The 22990-nt window shown below is 35.6% G+C and overlaps 1 protein-coding gene across 16 annotated transcripts in view; it reads right to left on the bottom strand.

The window, feature by feature from the left end:
* Positions 1–3105: 3105 nt before the first annotated feature.
* The window catches only part of fnbp1b (formin binding protein 1b), an 81255-nt gene continuing 61370 nt past the window's right edge, over positions 3106–22990 (bottom strand). For 4 of the 16 annotated variants that reach the window (XM_081391794.1, XM_081391784.1, XM_081391797.1 and 1 more), the window contains 8 exons: positions 16980–17015; positions 13972–14081; positions 12682–12814; positions 12455–12588; positions 11519–11670; positions 10846–11004; positions 8802–8837; positions 3106–6235 (listed from right to left, as the gene is read on the bottom strand). In XM_081391794.1, the coding sequence (XP_081247920.1) occupies positions 6228–6235; positions 8802–8837; positions 10846–11004; positions 11519–11670; positions 12455–12588; positions 12682–12814; positions 13972–14081; positions 16980–17015 (768 nt within the window). In that variant the 3' untranslated portion in view covers positions 3106–6227. Of the gene's footprint in view, positions 6236–8801; positions 8838–10377; positions 11005–11518; positions 11671–12454; positions 12589–12681; positions 12815–13971; positions 14082–16979; positions 17016–17290; positions 17306–22990 lie in introns of those variants that run through there. The other 12 variants (XM_081391793.1, XM_081391799.1, XM_081391798.1 and 9 more) reach the window with 8 other exon arrangements.

The following is a 22990-nucleotide window of genomic DNA, read 5'->3' as shown; positions in this document are numbered from 1 at the left end:
CATCCAGGAGAGATGGAAAACGAGCTTGTTTCAAGCCAAGGATCGTTTGCCATTATTGATGGAGAGAAGTTTACAGCGGATGATATGTGTGAATCATGTTAACGTTTGCTCTTAATCATTTTGAAGAATAAAAAAAAAGTGACATTGAACTTTATCTTAAAGCATGGCTGTAACCTCATAGATGGTGTCCTTTTTGTTCTCACATGGCATGAATGCATTATTTAATGGGTTTTGATATTTTCTAAGCTATTTTATGCTTAATATGGAAGGTTAAAGAAATAGGTTTTGTTCTTTTCTCGACTATTCAACTCTTTTTGCTTATAGGACAAATTGTTCTTTTTTTTTTCTTATTCTATGTCGTTTAACTTTTCATGTTTTTCTCTTAATGTTCGGGGGATTCGTGATTTTACTGAATGAAAAGCCTAATTTTTATTTTGTATTCCTTAAAGATGAAGTTTATTTTCCACAAGAAACCCATTCTAGTGTTAATGATGAGCCTTTGGGTCAGCACAGTGGGGAGGTGCAACTTTTTCTCATGGGTCTTCATTCATAATTTTATTTAACCATAAATTTACTGGTAAAATTCTTGAGTCACACTTCTCTTTAGAGGGCAGATTCCAGAGTCCAGAGAGGCTGTTATTTTATGTCATATATATGGCTTTAACAGCTCTGATTTAAACCATATTCATTCCCAATCTTTATCTACAAAACTGCTTGCTTTAAATGGTTAGTTCACTCAAAAATAAAAATGATCCCATAATTTACTCACCCTCAAGCTATTCTAGGTGTAGCCTATATGACTTTTCTTCTTCCAGCCAATCACAGAGTTATATTAAAAAATATCCTGGCTTATCCAAGCTTTATAATGGGAGTGAATGGTGCATTTATTTTTTATTTTTTTTTAAGGCCCAAAAAGTGCATCCATCCATCATAAAAGTAATCCATACGACGACTCGGGGTAATAAGGCCTTCTGAAGCGAAGAGATGCATTTTTGTAAGAAAAATATCCATATTTATAACTCAATAAGCTATAATCACTGGCTTCCGGTAATGACCGCACGCAGGTCGAGTTCTGGCGGAAGAGTGACCTCTGACCTGACGCATGAACACAGAAGTACAGAAGGCAGAGCAAAACACCGGTCACGAATTAGAAGTCTATAACGAGAAGTTGTTGAGTTTGTTGCCCAAATCTATTTGTTTGAAGCGCGAGAGGCGTCAACTCTCACCAAAGCTTACACTAATCCTTCATCCTACGTCATGCGTCGGGTCAGAGGTCACTCTTCCGCCGGAACTAGACTTGCGTACGGACGTTATCGGAAGCCAGTACTTATAGTTTATGTAGTTATTAAAATGGATCTTTTCTTACAAACACGTTTTGCTTCAGAAGGCCTTTATTAACCCCCTGTAGCTGAATTTATTACTTTTAAGATGGATGTATGTGCTTTTTTTGACCTTCAAAATCTATGGTACCAAATTTACTTCCATTATAAAGCTTAGAAGAGCCAGGATATTTTTTAATATAACTCTGATTGATTGTGTTTGGCTGAAAGAAAAAAATTATGTACAACTAGGATGTTTTGTCATGAATTGGTAATATTTGTATTAATACATGTCTATAAAGTTAAAATGAATGCGTAAATAATTTACTCTAGTGGAGTAATGGATCTGCCACTGTTTTGTGTAAAAAGTATACAATAGGGTATATGCAGTGGGTAAGCGTTTCGTATTAGTTTGAAGGTACCCCCGGGAGCCGCCATTGGCTAACAAGCCTTCACCTGCTGTTAGCATCCCATTGACTTCCATTCATTTTGGCGTCACTTTGACAGCGAATAACTTTACATCTGAGGCGTTTAAAGACTCCATTTGTCCATTATTTATTTCTAAAGAAACACAACAATGTATAAAAGGCTCCATTACCTTGTATCTTACGTTATGGCCCCGTAGAAGCAGTTTTTGTAAAAGTAGGCTAACGATTGCGTCAAAACCATGCGACTCTCTGGAAATTACCGTAGAGACAGGAAGAGAAGCTCGCGGGCAATTTGGGGGACGCGGAGGCATAAAGTCCGATAAAGTCAAAGGAGAAGCCCATAGAGAGTCATGACGTTGCTCCTGCTCCTAGCTCATGGACAGCTCCTTCTCACACTCTCCGTCTCTGCAAGATTCGGAAGGGAATGGTTCCGATTTCGTCTGGCACAGCTGCTAGAAAACTTACAACTGTCAGGCAGGCTGCTCACGTCACATCCCCGTCGTCAAGCTCAGTTTGAGTCTGCGCAGTACGCTTGGCAATCAGGAAATGACTGCTCCTTATGTGCTTCAACTTCTCTCCGTTGAAACCTATGGGGTCGCTGTGTCCAGTTTATATACTGTCTATGGGTATATGTCGAACGCCGCATTACGAAACCGGAAAACAGAACGCATCGCTTCCGGTTCAGGTCTTTTGTATGTGCTTCATGCATTTTTTTACTGTTTTACTCAAGATAACTTAAAAGGAGCGAGCAAAGATGATCATAACCAATGTCCCTCGCATGTGAAGATCGATATTTAAAAGTAAAAAAAAAAAAAAAATCTTCACACTAACGTTTAGATATTTAAATAGAATAAAAAGCTAATAACAAAGTGAGATAGGTAGGTTAGCTGATTACCTTAAAATTCCATAGATATCGGCATCAGTTCATACGGCTGTTAACACTTTCTATGACAAGCGGATGCGATGAGACCAGGTTTCCGGTTTCGTCATGCGACGTTCGACATATACCCTATTAAATGTGATGTCATGCAACTAGTTTCATATTGTATGCATACACACACTTTTTTTTTTTTTTTTTGCGTACATAGACTTACATTGATTTTATATCAGGTTAATGATATTTTCTATGGCCTATACCCCTAAAACCTACCCATCAGAAACATGTGCAAAACATTAGATGTAAATAAAAAAAAATTGACCTATTTATAAACATTTTTAACTAGAGAAGAGCAGCAAAATGTCCTCACTAGTCAGTTGTCATAATATTTCACTATAAGTGAGGACATTTGGCCCTAACACATACAGTATAGACAAACCAGTACACACACACACACTCACACGGATACACTGAGACAATATTTCTTTGATTTTTCCCTCTATCTTTAATTGGCACAGTTAACACATACAAAGTATTCAGTGCTCCAAAAACACAAGCATAACAAACAGAACACAAAGACAAAAGTGCAAAACAAACATTTGGCAGATCTTACCAAACGAGAAAAAAAAAAAGTTTAATTCAATTAGCAAAGCAGAGAAAAGAAACTGGGATGTTTTTATTAATCAAAATTTAAAAATAGACTCTTACCATGGATTGGTAGTTCACTCTTATTTATAGACTTGTACGTATAGATATACATATATATATATATATATATTTATATTTAAAACTCTCTGATTTGGGAATGGTGTTTTGAAGCCCCAAACAGAGCAGGTAGGGGCCGAGGGCAAATGATTCTTATCACTGATAGGCCAAATAACAGCTGTGTGTGTGTGTAGATGCCATATGGTGATGGCCGGCACAATAAAACAGTGCTGAAAGGATGAAATGTTTAAGTTGTTTTGTTCTTAAAGAGAACCAGAGCACTTGAGACAGTGTGTACGTTCGGAAGACAGACGTAATGATGCTTTCCTCTTTAAGATGTTGTTCTCCGCAAACCTTTTCTCAATGATTACACATTTTCATATTTATAGGTTCATCAATAGCGAGTCAGTCAGTTATTAGGAGATGCTGCTCAATTCATTCAACATAAAATAGCATAATTCATCAATAAGCGCTTTATTAAACATAATAAAAGCATTAAATAGCAGATTTGTGGCATGTGTGAATTGTCATTTCCATGATGCTGCCTGTAGAGATGTAGATGTTTTGGGCTTCAAACCTACTTAAGAATAATGAGAAAATTAAAAAATATCTAACACCTCTCCTGGACCCAATATGACTGTGAGAGAATTTAAAAATATATAAAAAGAAAAGTTAAAATTATTATGTGCCTCAAGGATGGTGAGTAGTCAGTGGAAGATGATGAAATTAAAAAATATTATCTCTTCACAACGGACATTACAGAAAGAAAAACTCCCCTTCGTCAAACCACAGTGATTACATTAAAAAGAAAACAAAAAATCAGTTGAATTAAAAACCTCAAGCATGGAGACCATTCTTCAGGTTAAGACAACCATACAAATGCCAAACACAGATCACATGATGCATGTTAAATGTCTGGTTAACCTGTACATTTGGCTCAGAGTACATTTAAACCCTTACGTATATATATACCTTTTTTGCCAAGGTAACCGAAACCAGCCAATGAAGTTTCCGTATTCTCGGCTGGGTTCTCCACAGGGTAAAACCATGAAGGCATGAACAAAACATCTGTCACAATATAAATACATACCCATTTCAACAGGACATTAGCATATTCATGAGTGTAAATATAGCTCCTCCCCTGCCTGACCAAAAAAAAAAGCTCACGCTCGAGCGTGACGATTGGACGGTAAAGCAGGAAGTCGTTAAATGAATGAAAATGTGTATCACTTAAGGGACGTTAGATAAAAATGAGTTAGAAAAGATGGCAGACAGACAGAGTATTAGTAATTGCACTGGAAGGGCGGAGACAGAGGAGGTGCCAGGGCAAGCAGACATGCTATTGGCCAGTGAAGCCCCGCCCCTGATGTGTGCCCTGCAGCTGTTATCTTTGGGAGGCGGAGTCAAAGCCTCTAAAGGGGTGTGGCCTGATAAAGGAGCCGGAATGAGTGACATCATGTAGAATTCTACTGCTGCGTTCCATTAAACTCGGCAAAAATTCTAGCTTGAAACTTGGAAAAGAGCAACAGAAGGGCACTTAAAGACATTTCACATCATACAAACATAGCGGGACATGTGGTTAATGTTAAACAAAAGCTTTTAAGCACAAAAAATGCAAGAAGTTCCTACATTATATGTTTCTAGCCGTGTAAAACATGATAATGTTCATATTCATATACCTGTAAAAACGTGCTTGCTCCGCCATTTTGTTTCTTTATACACTACCGGCCAAAAGTTTGGAAAAATTGCGTGTTTTAAATATTTTTGAAAGAAGTCTTTTAAGCTGAGGCAGAATTTATTTGATAAAAAATACAGTAAAACAGTAATATCGTGAAATATTCTTCACATGATCATTCTAATATGCTGATTTACTGCTCAAGAAACATTTCTGATTATTATCAATGTAGAAAACAGTCAATATTTTTGTGTAAAACGTGATACACTACCATTCAGCAAGGACACATTAAATGAAATCAAAAGTGACAGTAAAAGACATTTGTATGTTTGCAAAAGATTTTTCTTTCTATTTATCTGAGAATCCTGAAGAAAATGCATTAGTTTCCACAAAAATATTAAGCAGCACAACTGTTTGCAACATTGATAATACTAAGTAATGTTTCTTGAGCAGCAAATCATCATATTAGATTGATTTCTGAAGGAGTAATGATGATGAAGATTCAGCTGTGATCACTGTAATAAATTACATTTTAACATATGTAATAATAAATTGTAATAATATTTCACAATATTACTGTTTTTACTGTATTTTTAATCAAATAAATGCATCCTTGGTGAGCATAAGAGACTCAAAAACATTTAAAAATCGTAATTATTCCAAACTGTTAGTGTGCATCATCTTCCAAGCATCAAGATGTAGATGTCAAGTAGGAATACGGACAGAACGCAGCACTGATGTGGTACCGCAAATCCAGCTCCTTTTACAGACCACGTTCCCAGTTCAGGATAGGTCAGGGAATCGGAAGCAAGACCGTTTTTCAAGCTGTTAAAGACGAAAACACACACACACATACATACATACATACACTCATTCGCACCAGGCTGAAAGAAACGTTAGAGCCGTTCAGCAGCGATGAAGAGCCGTAAAGCAAAATGATATATGTAGATCATATTCACCTCATTATAAAAGAACAGACAGGTAATAAATCTAAATGTCATAATATTTCTCTGATTTGCTGTTAAAGTTCCTCTCTACAGCAGGAGAATTTAGGCCGAGAGGTCTCTATAGCCTCTTCCTCTCGCTTCTTTCACTGTTCCTCTCTTTATTTTGTGTCTGTCTCTCATCTGTCTCACTCTAGGGCGGTTCATGGAGGGTAGGCTGTAGTTTTCCTCACATGCGGCTGCTGTTTGCCCTGCACCACTGAGTCTTCCTTCCATACTTTACGAATCTGCAGTCATACAAACAAAACAAACATATGAAAAACAAAAGAAAAGACATGTTAGACTTGGTGAAGTGATGAATTCATGCCCCCTATGAATGGCTTTTCATGCTATAATTAAAGGGATAGTTCACCCAAAAACGAACATTTTGTCATCATTTACTCACCCGCAATATTCTAAGATATTTTGAAGGATGTTGGTAACCAAACAGTTGCTGGTCCCCATTGACTTCAGTAGTTTTGAAAAAAAAAAATACTATGGAAGTCAATGAGGACCAGAAATTGTTTGGTTACCAACATCCTTCAAAATATCTTCTTTTGTGTTTAACAGAAGAAAGAAACTCATACAGATTTAAAACAACTTGAGGGTGAGTAAATGATGACAGAATGTTTCATTTTTGGGTGATCTAGCACTTTAACCCTGTGTTATATAATTTTATTTGTATGTCATTTTTATCCATGGGTTAAGCAGCATTTCATGCCAGTGTTATTGTAGTATTATTTATATACTATTATAGTGTATATTAATATTTTGAATTAGCTTTTATTTTTATGTTTTCAGTTAATATGTTTTAGTTAAAGTTTTAGTAATTGTTATGTGTTTTGTCGTTTGTATTATTTTTCTTTAAAAAAAATTTTTTAGCTTTAATTATTTTTATTTTTTTTAGCTTTAGTCATTTTAGTGCATCATTTTCATTTAGATGCCAAGGCAACATTTCATTTTCATTTATGTTCCTTAAGTTTAAGTTTTTCATCTAATATTTATATTTGAATTTATTAAAGCTTTATTACTATTAACGAAAATTATTTTGAAAGTGCCCCTATTATGCTTTTTCGAATTTTATAGTTTCAGAGATCAAAGTGCAGATCAATGGGAGTTATTGTCTCCTAAAATAATGAATCAATACTCGTTACTGTACTGTTCATCATTACAGTTCATTTCTGACACAAGCTATAAGCGGTAGACCAATCACAACAGACTAAGCCATCTGACCAATCAGACCAGAGTAGACCAATCACAACAGACTAAGCCATCTGACCAATCAGACCAGAGTAGACCAATCACAACAGACTGGGCTATCTGACCAATCAGAGCAGAGTAGACCAATCACAACAGACTGGGCCATCTGACCAATCAGAGCAGAGTAAACCAATCACAACAGACTGGGCTATCTGACCAATCAGAGCAGAGTAGACCAATCACAACAGACTGGGCCATCTGACCAATCAGAGCAGAGTAAACCAATCACAACAGACTGGGCCATCTGACCAATCAGAGCAGAGTAGACCAATCACAACAGACTGGGCCATCTGACCAATCAGAGCAGAGTAAACCAATCACATCAGACTGGGCCATCTGACCAATCAGAGCAGAGTAGACCAATCACAACAGACTGGGCCATCTGACAAATCAGAGCAGAGTAGACCAATCACAACAGACTGGGCCATCTGACCAATCAGAGCAGAGTAAACCAATCACAACAGACTAGGCCATCTGACCAATCAGAGCAGAATAGACCAATCACAACAGACTGTGCCATCTGACCAATCAGAGCAGAGTAGACCAATCACAACAGACTGGGCCATCTGACCAATCAGAGCAGAGTAAACCAATCACAACAGTCTGGACCATCTGACCAATCAGAGCAAAGTACGCTCTCGGAAAGGATGGGTTTAGAGAGACTGAATCTTTGAGAAATAAGGTGATGTGCAATGTATATTATGAGAAACTGATGCATGTAAATATATTGTAGAAGATCTCCAAAACAATATTAGGAAGTTAAAATATAGCATAATAGGGCCACTTTAATAGTTTTAGTTCTAGTTAACAATAACTTGTTTCGTGCTTGTAATTTTAAAATCAAATGTACGCCGTGATTAACCCAGGATAAACTAACAGTGTGAAACATGGAACAAGATAATGCAAGGTTAAAAATGGCAAATGATTACAAGAGTGAAAAGCCTATTTGAATGCACACAAAAAACACACATATGACATTTTATGTATATGCTTATATGAGCTGTACGATTACAAAATGGACTGAAAAATGACAATATAAACACATAGGATTGATTGTGTGTAGCGTTATTTATAATGTGCATGAATTATTGGCAAGAGTAATTAAATTTTCTTGGTTGAATTCAAGAACAAATGCAGCCTGAAACACTCAAACATGCATTTATGCAGAGAAAATGACGTTTAATATGTTTATATCAATAATTAGATCAGCATGTAGGTTATCTCTCAAGTTGGTTTGTTTGTTGTGTGTGTGCACGCCATTTTGCAGAAAACTATAACTTAAAGGCGGCGTAGAGTAAGTAGGTTCATGCTTGTTTAAACTGAAACAAAGGTCAGATTCAACACTTCATTTGGAGGAAATCACACTCGTGCAATATTCAACTCCAACTGTTTCAAATGTCTAAGGTAGTCAAATGCAGTTTGAGGCATCTTAAAATGAAAGAAATTCAAGATCTCTTCATTCACACACACACACACACACACACACACACACACACACACACACACACACACACACACACACAGCTAATGCACTCATCTAGTACTCCGTCTCACCCTCAGAAAGATAAACCCTTGTCCAGGAAAACAGCTCTGTGAGGAGACATTCAGAAACGTTTCATGCGTCACATTTCACAGATAAAATGGCAACTCGGCTCTCAATCAGGAATAAAGATGAGGAGCACCGGACATGATTGTGTCGTCGTGACTCAAACTTTATGATTGTGATTCTTGAATGAATATTGTGATTTTACTCATTTAAATGGTTGCATTGTGTTTTTCTGTAAACTTCTATGTATCATAAGGTTTTTTTTTCCAGGGTTATTTCTTCTTGTTATGAATATCTACATCAACTATACACTGTAAAAAAAAATTAAAGTCTTATTAGTTATAGATTATTGAAGTCTTACTAATTAAAAATGTTGGTTAATTAAATATGTTACAGTACTTCTGACTGAAAATTGTTTCTACACCAACTTTTTTCAGTGAAGATTGAACACAGTGTGAACAAATAATAGAGCTAAAGATCCATAATGGCAGTCTCTATCTAACACGTATTAGCAAATGATGTGGTTTTCACAAATATATTCAAAGGCATGATGATGGTTTACTAAAGAAATTCTACTTTTGCTACTTGTAAACTGTTTATTTTTACTAGTGCTTGAGCTGATGTCAATGTATGATCATCTTTTTGGGAGGGAAACACCAGCATAAGGCCCGGTTCACACAGAACGCGTTTTTGTGGTTAAAAACGTGAGATGCAGGTCAGTGGAGCGAGAGACAAAAGCAATGTCTAGAGACTCGTTCTTTAAAAGTTGAACTTATTTTAACCTGAGTGCCGTGTTTTTAAGAATGCCGTGTCATGTGCAAGACGCTGCAAAAGATGCGAGATGACAGTCCTGCGCGTTTACATTGAAAAACAATGAAAAAGTAGAGCAGTGGAATGTAAAAGTGTGTTCTGTGTGAACGGCCCCTGATTTGATGTTTTCCTCCAAGAGCTAGGCTGGATCTTAAGTTAATTTACAATTACTTCATGTATGAAAACAGTACAAAAACTTGCATGTATCTCCTCGTATATGTGTGTTGGATTTTACTGGAGCGATCTAACATGCACTGCTATTCAATACGACAAGATACTACCGCCATATGAAACTATGGTGGACTAATATCTAAAACCATCATGTGCTAAGACACATACAGTACTAGAGCTGCACTATTCTGGTTAAACTGAGAATCACGATTCTGAACAGACAACTAAACAAAATAACATGTAATTTACTAATTGATAATAATTGCTGCAGTCCACTTAAAATATTTAATTAATTTTAATGAATTATTTAAAAAAAATGATTCAATGATTCACTCATAAATACTTCACTTGTTTCATTACTGGATGAATCAGCATTTTTTCAATGAATCCCTTGAATGAATGATTCAATGACTCACTTATAAATACTTTACTTGTTTCATTACTGGATGAATCAGCATTTTTTTTACGAATCTCTTGAATGAATGATTCAATGACTCACTCATAAATACTTCACTTGTTTCATTACTGGATGAATCAGCATTTTTTTAATGAATCCCTTGAATGAATGATTCAATGACTCACTCATAAATACTTCACTTGTTTCATTACTGGATGAATCAGTGTTTTTGAAAGAATCTCTTGAACGAATGATTCAATGACTGGAAGCGTAACAAAGTAGTCAATACAATCGCTGAAGTGTCAAGTTACTTTCAAAATGGGATTTGCTCTATTTTGATCGCTACTGTAGACATCAGTGTTTATATCCAAACTATAATCTTTTATCTTAGTACTTCTGTGATAATATGAATATTTGTAACACAGAAATATCGAAATATTTGAATATTATAGATCGCGATCTTTTAATGATTAATCGTACAGCTCTATACAGTACAATCATTTAGTCATTCAGTTTCAGAAAAAGGTCTGTCCGCATTAATAAAAAGAGTCACATTCTTGGCTTGGAAAGAGAGTCAGGATCAAACACACATGTCTCCTTTAGGGTTCATAAACACAAACAGACTCATGAGCTCAAAGGACCTAAAGCTCTCGGTCATATGTAGGTTATGGCACCTTTGGCGTTGGAGTCCAGAAAGACCTCGACGTAGGATGTGGGGACGTAACCCTCCTCTTCCTCGTTTCTTCTAACACGTGTCCATCCGTCACCTTTGTCTTCCTCTATTACATACAAGAGCTCACCCTCTGTTACTGCGATGGTGCCTTCATTATGACCTACAGAGAAAAGTGATGGGAAAATAAAGATATATCTGGAGTCTTTTATTCAGCAAGGATATATTACATTTATCAAAAGTGAGAGTAAAGACATCTACATTGTTTCCAAAGATTTCTGTTTCAAATAAACGCTGTTCTATTGAACTTTCCAGTCATCAAAGAATCCTGAGCACAACTGTTTTCAACATGTATAATAATCAGAAATGTTTCTTGAGCATCGAATCATCATATTAGAATGATTTCTGAAGGATCGTGTGACACTGAAGACTGGAGTAATGATGCTGAAAATTCAGCTTTGCATCACAGCAATAAATTACTACTAATAATCCTAATAATATTTAACCGTATTACTTTTTTACAGTATTTTTCATCAAATTAACACCTTGATGCAAGTATCCATTTCACTTAGGAAGCTGCTTTTGTAGACAGCAGACAGCGAGGTAGTTCACAAGGTTTGAAGCGAAGCCTATATTTTTGCTATAAATGTTTGTTTAGGCATTTATACATGAAATACCTTCGAACGGGTAGAGGGCTTTGCAGGTGCCGATGGTCGGTAGCATTTCTTCGTCTGGGTCATCAAATTCATCTCCGGACTCCGCTGTTTCTGGTTGGACTTTACTCTGGACCTCAGAACTCTGTTCCTCTGTATAACTGCCATCCGGACTGCTCCATCACACACACGCACACATACACACACACGTAGACAATAACTATAGCAACTGTTTTGAAAGTATGTGCATATATTTGCTTTATTTCACTCGTGAGGGACTAGTTTTTAAAAAAGTCCACAAGAATACTGTAAAACATCTTAAAACTAATATGTAAGGACTGGCGTCACTAGTTAACAAGGTTAACATCAAGGTAAGATTAAAATCTTAAAGTGTTAAAGTTGTCTGCAAAAGCTACATGCTAAGTGACAAGTTTCCGGCTGCAAGAAATCATTCTGTCCTCAGTGAAAATAAGTAAAGCTTTATTTATATAGCACCAAAAAGAGTTTACAAAGTGCTATATGAACATCACCTCATGCTTTTATACATTTGATAATTTTTCTTGCATGTATATATTTCAGTCTCATTCACTTTTAATGCTACACAAAAGATATTTTGAGAAATGTTTGCAACCAAACAGTTGTGGGGCACCAATGACTTCCATAGTATGGAAGTCAATGGGTTTCATCAACTGTTTGGTTACCGACATTCCTCAAAATATCTTCTTTTGTGTTCAGCAGAAGAAAGAAATTCATAAAGTTTTGGAACAACTTGAGGGTGAGTAAATTATGACAGAAATTTAATTTTTGGGTGATATATCCCTTTAAGGTAAATACTAAGCGATAATCAGGACATTTAATGGATTTATAAAAACAATTAAATTCCATTGGAATTTAAGGAGCTAAGGTAGTCCTCAAAAGTTCAGGCACACAGTGTGTGTGTATGTGTGTGTGAGTGTGTACCTCTCTCTATCCTGTGCGCAGTTGTTGTTGTTGGTGGTGGGTGGCGTGCTGTTTTGGGTCTCGTACAGGACACTTGTCCGCCGCGGAGGGTCACTCTTCACCGGCATCCTTCCTTCGACCTCCGCTAACCAGCCCTAGAGCACACACACTCATTTTCACTGAACTGAACTACTCATCCAGGCTTGTGCTATATATATATATATTTCAAGATGTTCATTTACACGCACCTCAAATTTCTGTGCCTCCGCTTGCAGTTTCTCAATGTTGTTGGCGATCTCTCCTAACCGAGGCTCCACGCTGTTGGGATCCCCCATCTGTGGGTTCTTTACATACACTTCCTTCATTTTAGTCAAAGCATCTCTGCCAAAAAAAATTACACATAAATACACATTTTTTCAGAATAAATCACATCAAACCCTGGCCTAGTTCAAATATACCAAACTGAATATGTAAAGCATTTCGATTGGAATTTCATAATTTGGAATCAAACAAAAATCCTGCTGAAGAATCAAATAATATTCTAAAGGTCTTGATCTTGAGTATTATTGAATATTGTTTATTATGTTTATTAAAACTCATTTCATATTGTATTGGAAAAATTAAAGATGGTTAAAGAGGGAGTTAAAGGGGCTTTAAAAGCCCAAAATATTTGATTTAAATAGAATTTTGTTGTCCTAAAGATAGATTTTATTCTCTTAGTAATCATAACGCAATTGGAAACCATGTGTCCTCAAAAAAATTGCTGTTTTTGTTTGATGTCATGTTGGAATACGATAAGAAATTCCATCCCTTAGAATTTCTTTCAAATTATAACAAAAATTCCAATTGGATTCCTTTAGGATTTTTTTTTTGGGGGGGGGGGGGGGAATGGGGGGAGTAAACATTAACATTATACATGCACTTTTGTTCAAATGAAAATTTAAATATTATACAATTATGCATACAATGAAATTTAAAAAAGTAAAAAACAACTAACTAAATAAATAAATAAAAGTGCTGGGAATAAAACTGGGTATGAAAATATAAAACAAATGATAACAGTTTACAATAATGTTCCATTTGTTAACATTAGTTAAAGATATTAGTTAACATGAACTAACAATGAAAAATAATTCTAATGCACTTAATAATCTTAGTTAATGTTAATTTCAGCATTTACTAATACATTATTAAAATCAAAAGATGCATATCTTCATATTATTTAACGGACCTGAGCTAACATGAACTAACAATGAACATTTTATTAACTAACATTAACAAAGTAAACTAAAATTAATAAATACTGTAATAAATGTATTGAATAATTATGTATTATTCATTTTTAGTTAATGTTAGCTAATGGATTAACTAACATTAACTAATGGAAACTTCTTGTAATGTGTTACAAAATAGATACTTTGTAAGGCTCACAAAGTCTTTATAGCCTTCTTATTCAAAGAGTCTTTAAACACTGTCAATGTGTCCTTTAGGATTATTTTTGTTTGTGTTTCTGTTATTTGTGTGTTTTGTCTGTATACCTCTGGTCCATCTCTTTCTGTATGTCTTTATTGATGTCGTCGATCTTCGCCTGAAGCTTCTTCCTTCTCTGCTCTGGAGGAAGATGACTGAAGTCCTCCGGATTCGAACCCTGAGAGGAGACAGAGTTGAGACAAACAATGAGTATTTGCACCTTAAAAAAACCAACACTGTCCTGCTAGAATCTACAAATACATAAACAAAACTATGCATAGCCAATAGGGAGGGTCAAACCAGGCCACATCCAAACACATCAACTGAATATTACGTATTCTTCTGTTCCTGTCATCTGGTTGGCTAGCTTACTTTGGTAATGAGCCAATCAGCTTTCAAATCAGGTGTTTATCAAAGGCAAACCAGATGAGCTAATTAAATCTAAGATCAATGATTGACAGAACCTATTCAGTCCAATGCCAACAACAACATTGATTAAACGGTTCTCATAAAATAAACTGTTATCTTGCTCGCTCATCTTTGAAACCTGATTCTGGTTTGCATCTGTCCTTATGTGCCCTCTCTCTCACTCTCTCTAACATCCTCTTCCTGTCAACATTAATGTATCGATTCTCTGAACACTCCAGTCGTGTTTTTTTCCACATTAGTCCTCTGACAGGCAGTATTCGCCATGCTGATCTTAATCACATGGTGGTGCTAAAGAGCCGTGAGTTTGGGGACATTAAAGACTCTGCAATACTTATTCTAGCCTAAAATTGGCCCTGATTTATTCACAGTGTTTCTCTCATTTGAGCTTGGCTGTATCTTTTCCTCTAATTCCACCCACTGTTCAATGCAAATGTCTAACTAAAAGGTCAAAGGTCACAAGGCAGGCACAGCGACCTTACCCCTTCTTCCACGCCACCGTACTGTCATGCAAACAACAAACATTCAGATTTTACTGGGCATGCATTGCATTATCACTCAAAAATACAGTTCAATAAACCCACAAACTCACCCCAGGCAAACTTGAAATATATAGTCAAGATCTACACAAACACAACACACATGCTACACTCACTTTTGTACTCACCCTCTTCAAAACAAAGACAAATTGTTAAAATAAAATGTTAATTGTGTAACATTTGATTATTAAAAAAAAAAATATTTAAAAAAATTTGATCTAAAAATCTCAGAAATCAACCGAACCATTTTAGAAAGAAAATATATGGATCAATATACACATATCTATAAACAAACATTACCTGTGGTATTATATTCAACTGTAAATCATACTACAGCATCAGTGAATAGGGCGATTCAATAATCACATGTAAAATTCTTTGGGCGGGGCTAAAGTAGTAAGACGCTTTGTGATTGGTTAAGATTTTTGATATATTCTAATCACTGATAATTATTATAATAATTTAAATAATTGACACATAATGGTATTTCTGTCATTATTTTTTCACCCTCATGTCATTTAAAGATTGTTTGATTTCATTTCTTCAGTGAAACACAAAGGAAGATATTTGGCAAAATGTGTACGCTGCTGTTTTCCATATAATGAAAGTGGAAGTAAGCATCTCCTTTTGCGTTCCAAGGAAAAAAATTAAGTCAAACAGGTTGAGGATGACATGAGGGTAAGCAAGTGAAGACTCAATATGTATTTGGCATGTGAACTATCTCTTTAACTTACACTTTAAGTTCTTAACTGATGAAACAGAATCTCTAATACCGGGTTCAGACTACATGATATCAGCCCGACTTCAGCACGATCCATTTGACATGGGGTGTCGTGGTGATCGTAAATCACAATGGCCTCCAGGACACATAAATAAAAAGAATTGATCGTTTTATCTCGTATAGTGTGTCGTAGTGGACGATGACCGACGCCACGTCATTGACACTTCATGACGTCCCAAAAGAAGGCTAGCATTTTTGGGGGCATTCATTCAGTCACATCTGTGACATTGACTAAAAGAAGCACAGAAGCTCTTCCTTACAGCTTGCTTTCAAACATGGTGAAAAGAAAGAGAGACGATGGCATTGGTATTACTCCTGCCTTTATGATGTTTCCTCAAGGGACTATCATGACAGAGTAAGTAAAAGATCAATGGGGAGGTAGCGGAGGCACTACTCGGTGAGTAGCCTACTGGAATTAGCATTTAGCCAGCAGATCATTCATTATTCTCCTTCGCTATAGAGCGGGCGGAGCTAAAGAGCTATTTTGCTTTTTTTGACTCTCTGATTGGTGTAATCTTCTGTGCAGCATCATGGGTAATGTAGTTTTTCACCAGGAATTCCACTCATAAACACGATTATTTTAAAAATAAGCTGAAATAATGCAGACTGACGAATTGATTAACAACCTCGTAGCTCACAGTAGGACTGTCTTTAAAGGTTTATAAGTTATCATTCAAAGTCAATTTCTAGTAGCACTTTATTTTACAGTCCTGTTCCCCATGTACATACTATGTACTTATTATAGTAATTGCAATAATTGTGTAATAACTAAGTACTAACCCTGAACCCACCCCTAAACCTAACCTTAACCTATGTAGTTACCTTATATTACTCAGTACTTTGTAAGTACACGCAAGTGCACATACTATAAAATAAAGTGCAACCCAATTTCCGTATGGAGAAAATTAATTTTTACGAGTTTTTACTTCCGAAACCCGACTGTATCACTCTATTAATTGTTTGTTTACGCTCTTGTTTACGGAAGTCAGTCGCTACCTGCTCAATGGCATCACGCATGTCGTTAAAGGCGGCAAGCGATGACTGGTCGGGAAGTAACGTGTAGTCTGACGTGTTTCTTGTCCACGACACAACAAGAATTTAGGAGTCAAAATCGCATAATCTGACACAGTGACTATAGTAAAAGACAAAAATATTGTGTAGTCTGAACCTGGCATAAGATACATTCAAAATGATCACACTTCAGCACATCTGGTTAGGGATCAAAATTAATCAAGCTGTTCGAAATACATAAAGACCAAATCAGGGAAAACTGAACAGACAAACAAACACAAGGACAAAAAAACAAAAAAAAAAACAGGTTTCAGATCACCTCAATAAGGTTCCGCACGTGGGCATTGAGTGAGAGCTACACAGAGGGACAGTCACCACGGCAACAAGACAAAACAAAACAAAGACAGACAGCAACAAAAAAAAAAAGATAAATGAGACAACAACATGGTTTTGAACTTAAATACACACAAAGGTAAAATTATACAAAAAAGACCAAACGTTTCGTTAAGCAAAATATTGATACGGGTTGAACACAAAGGAACAAAGTGATGTTAAAGGACCATGTGTTACTACAGCGACGGACATGCTACGGTCATGCCGCTACGAATATGCTACTGAGGTCATGCTTACCAGCTTTAGAGAGAGCTTCTCATGGGCGAAAAGAGAGAGCGATCGAGGGAAAGAACCGAGAGAAGAGAGAAAACATCAGAGGGAGAAACATCAGACCGATGTACACGTCATATACACACATGCAGGTGTGTTCATGTGTTATGATGATGTCACCGCTGAAGCTCACTACATCACCTCACACAATTCACTCATGGCGGGCCGGCAGTATTTTATGCTCTGTCATGAGACAGATATTCGCTGGCAGAGCCATGAGAAATTTAGCTGAAAGCCTCACTTTGGCACATGAACGAGAAAAAATATCACATTAGCGGAAGTACAAGCCTTCTAAATACATTCGGTCACTTAGGCCGTGTGTCCACTAAAGCGTGAAGAAGCGCTGAGTGTCTCTTTATAGTTTTCTCTGGTCGTCGAGAGTTGAAAAATGTTCAACTTTGGGTAAAACGCAAAGCTCATCACTGTCACTTTTTAAACAATCATCCAATCACAGTGGAGGAGGGGCGGGACAAATATCACCCTGACCAACCGCCACATCTTGCTTGTACAACGACAACATGACAACAACAAGCGCAACAACAGATTATTTTTATATTTAGAAACAAACTATCTGCAAAATCAGACACTAGTAACCAGGGCCTAAAACAAACTTTTTGCCACGTTTAAAAAATAATAAATATTTTTTACTGGCCATTAAACCAGCCAGTTATGACACCAACATTTTAGATACCAGTAAAAATGAACAATTCTCTATTCCAATTTCAATAACACAGCTAAAACTACAAGCCTAACTAATATAAATGTAAAGCATTATTAAAGACAAGTACAGTAGTTTTTAAGTAGAGACACTGAATAAAGTAATCAAATGTAAAATATCACTGGATAGTCTTTACTGTATAAATTAAACAGAGATTAATCCTTATTAAATTTTCTAAAGTTATTCAGTCGAGAGCAGTGAGTGATGTTTTCTTTGCCATTTTTTTGTTTGATTAACATTAAAAATGCAAACAGCAGCGGGAATATTAGGCTGCTGTCACTTTAAGACCTAATGCGCAGGTCCAGTATACTGATACACATGCCTTGTCTTTCTCAACTGTTTACGTTCACTCAAGCCATAACCGACTGTGTTTACTAAGATACTTGCAGAGACGGACAATTTCTTACATAATTTTGTGTGAATATGTCCGTTCAAGTGTAAAAAGAAGTGAAACAGAGCTCATTTCAGTATTTGCATGATTGTCTGGCTAAAAACACTTTGGTGGACACATGACTTTAGTGAGGGAGTTTCAATTTGTTTTAAAGCCTTTCAAATATTCTAGAATGTTCTAAATATTTGCACAGAGGAGGTCAAGTTGATCATTAAAATTTTTAGCAATATTGTACCCCAATGATGCAACAAAGTTCAAAACATAATTTTGTATTTGTATTGTATTCGAGAGAAACTGATATGCAATGTGAAAAAAAAAAGGACTGCAATTTGATTATATTCCATCAGGAATTGATCGGCATTTTCTTCTGATGCAGTGAACTTCAGCAGGTACCAATGAACCAATTATTACACAGAATGTTATAGGGTCACATGAGGATGACATCATCAGTCTAACGCAATAGTCAGCCAACAAACAGAACACGACAGGGATGGGTGTACAAGAGAGAAGACAGAGGAAAGAGAAAAGAAACAAAAATGAAAATATATACAACAGATAGGCTCGTTTTTTGAGACGGCCATCACAACAGAGAGGATTCTGGGTAATTGCACCTAAGTAGAGATCTCAAATCAAAACTACTTATGAAGAAAAGGTAAAAGTGTGGCAAATGTGAAGTAAAAGTATAGTTTCAACCGTGTAATATGTGAATAAGTGGGTGAACACCTGAGATTCCTAAATGATTAATCATAAGAAAATACCAGGCATAAAAACATAACATAAATTGAGCATGTATGTAAATAACTCTGCAAATAAAATAAAATATAATAAATAAATAATATATATATATATATATATATATATATATATATATATATATATATATATATATATATATATATATATATATATATATGTAAAAATATATCTTTAAAAATGAACTATGATTTGATATATATATATATATATATATATATATATTCATTAATTTATTTATTTTGTGCACCTTAGTGTGCTGATTATGCAAATATATATTATTATTAGCTGACTCTAATTTTAATGAAGCAGTGAGGGCAACACTCTCTGATTTTGAGAAACCTTTCCGTGAAGCTTCATAAGACTTGGGACATCATATTTTAGGGTGCTCAAACTATGGAGCTATTGTCTGAAGTTTGGACAAATGTATTTTGACAAACGCATAAACGCACTGACAGGACGTACGATTCAACATGTTTAAAACACTTCTCAAAACAAGATGTAAAATTCAACGTGTTTGTAACGGACATAGATAGCAAATACAGATTGTTTGTGTGAACAACATCCAATATATAAAAAGCAGCGAAATGACACCAAAAGGGGTGAATTCTGAATGTATCGTGTGTGTGATAAAGTGTTACGAGCACCGGAAGGGTCAAAGTTGATCATGAATGCGCTAGGCTAGCATTCAGAAGTCGCACTCGTGACACTTCGAGAATTAACCCCTCCCACACAAGCTGATTTGCTGCCAGAGCACAGGGGCGGAGCCAGGCTGTGGGGTTGCACATGGGAGGCGGGGTCAGAAGCCAGAAGAGCCAATGAGAGAGTCATTTGATGATGATGTAACTTTTTTCAATTACAGATGCATTTTAATACTGAATATCAGACATTAACCTCATTCAAGGGATGAATTCAAAGAGATATAGATTCATGAAGAATAAATGTTATGTTACTCAACAATATCAATTCATTGATATTGATTCATAATTTAATTAATTAATTCATAAACTCATTCATTTAAACAAAACAAAAACACTAAATGAGGTTAAGTCTGTTAACTGTATCTATATCTCATCATTCAAGCGCACACACACCACTTAATACCATTGTTTTAAAATAAAAATAAAAATTATCATACACTGACCCAAAGCCTAACAGAACATTGAATAAAAATGTATATAAATTATATAAAATATTTAATATAAAATAATGCAAATCATATATACTTATAAAAAATATTTAAGCTTTCAAAATAAAGATGACCCCCAAAAAGAGGTTGTCGTCATATTAAGCTCACTTCTCTGGATAAATTTGTATATCTACTATATCTAAATAAACCCACACACACTCTTGCCTCCTCTCACACACTTACGACATATTGCCTGGCCTCGAAAGCATACGTAGGCCGACCGAGAGTCCTCTTCATGATTTCTTTATTATAATAGAGAGACTGGGCAGACTGCAGCAAAGAATAAACCCTAATTAAACACACACTCACACGAAACTATACAAACAGACACACACACACTCGCACACACCCCGTGACTCAACATACACACAAAATAAACATTTGAACACAAGGACAAACACACATACTTGCAAATTCTTTGCTTCACAGACCAGCAAACACACACACAGACACACCTAACTGACTATAAGGCACCAAAACACACTCACAGACACACTGACATAATTCTTCACTGATTATTATGGTCTTACATCATAAATAGTGTACCCACATACTTGGGTCACATACTTGACCCAAGTATGTGACATGTTCTAGCGTAGACAGCAAAAAACAAACATATTGTTCATTAAAACAAATCCAACTTCTTCAATAATAATGCTCTAATACTAACCTGTTCAAAAGTTTGGGATTGGTAAGATTTTTTAAAAGTTTTATTCTTTTATTCATGTTATTCTCAACATGGCTGCATTTATTTGATAAAAAATACAGTAAAAACAGAAATATTGTGAAATATTCCTGTGAATATAGTGAAATATCTATCTGAATATATGTTCAAATGTAATTTATTCCTGTGATCAAAGCTGAATTTTCTCATTCAGTTAATTATTACTGTTATATTGTCTTCAGTGTCACATGATCCTTCAGAAATCATTATAATATGATGATTTGATGATCAACGAACATTTCTGATTATTATCAATGTTGAAAACTGTTGTGCTGCACAATATTTTTGTGGAAACCATGATACATTTTTCAGGATTCTTTGATGGATAGACGTTTAAATAGTTCAAAAGAACAGCATTTATTTTAAGTAGAAATTTGTGAGGTTATAAATGTCTTTACTGTCACTTTTGATCAATTTAATGCATCCTTGATGAATAAAAGTATTAATTTCTTCAAAAATCTTACAATCCCCAAACTTTTGAACGGTAGTGTACATCAAATCATGTCAACCATGAACACACACATTATAAACAAGCCAGGAGCACAAATGGAGAGAATGAATGTGTCAAAGACCTTGACATGTTTAGCTTAAATTCTTAAAGATGTTCCCATCTATTACTCTATTTTAAACCATTTGTGTCTATAACATCCGTCTTTCTTTCACTGTGACCTGATTTATGCCACTAGCTCTAATGTCAGTTAAGCTAAAATTAAGTTATGTGGAAAACTGAAAAGAATAGGATGAACTTAACCGGGCACTTCCTGTTTGATGAATAAACAGACAAAAATAGGAAATGATAAATCTGTTCTGTTCTTCTGTTCACTGACCATCGATCCTTGTATATCAGTGAGCTGAACGGAGAACAGTATGTGCGCATTGTAAAAAAAGATAAAAACGTGTGAGGTTTGCACAGGCACATGGGAAACTGGGATTTGCTGCGTTATCTGTTGTTTTGCCTCTGTTATCTAAGAGTCATTTAAAAGTCCGAATCTCTGCTCGCACACACGGAAACATGCGGACGGCCTTCCTGAGGGGAAGGTGAATCTGGTCAGACTTTGTCAGAAAGTCACATGTCAGTGTTTGTGTAAATACAAGACATTGTTTCCGAATGTTTGTGTACATGTAATCGCATTACTCAGGATAAACCTTTATGTTTGAGCACCCGTTTTTATTTTATCTGTCACTGCAGGGTCCCTTTGAGGCCTCCTGACTGGCGCCCCTGCGTGTTGAGTGCATAATTGTGTTTGAACGTGAGACAGTGAAACCATGATAAACAACGAAACATAAAAGAGAGAGAGACAGACTGAGAGAGAGAGAGAGAGACAGACTGAGAGAGAGAGAGAGAGAGAGAGAGAGAGAGGCAGAGTGAATTTCATTGGCTGCGTGAGGTGGTGGAAAAAGGAGCCGAAGGACATAAACGATTCCACTGCCGCTTCCAGAATCTAAGTCACGGCATGACATCATCGCTTCTGAATCTAATGTTGTCTTCAAGTCCTTATAGGTCGTAATTTTGGTGTAATTTCCACTAAGACAGAAAGCTTTTTTTAGCACTAGTGTAACAAAATAAAACAAATTATAATATAATATAATTTAATAAAATATAATTTAGTTTAATATTATATAATAATCAAATTTAAGCTTTTTTGCAAAAATTCTAATGCTTGGCGTTGCTATTGTAGTGTTGTTCTTGTCAAATAAAACTAAAACTATTAATTTAAATACATTAGAAATAAAATAAGATATTAATATTAGATGACAAATTTAAACTTAAAAAATAGAAATCTTGCCTTATCATCAAACTAAAATAATTGTTTACATATACACATATATATACATACATATATATATAAAGCTGAAAATATAAATCTAAAAATCTAATTCAATATAATAAT

The sequence above is a fragment of the Scardinius erythrophthalmus genome (genome assembly GCF_964197995.2).
Source record: "Scardinius erythrophthalmus genome assembly, chromosome: 17".
NCBI classification, from domain to species: Eukaryota; Metazoa; Chordata; class Actinopteri; order Cypriniformes; family Leuciscidae; genus Scardinius; species Scardinius erythrophthalmus.
This window is presented reverse-complemented; position numbering and strand designations above follow the sequence as displayed.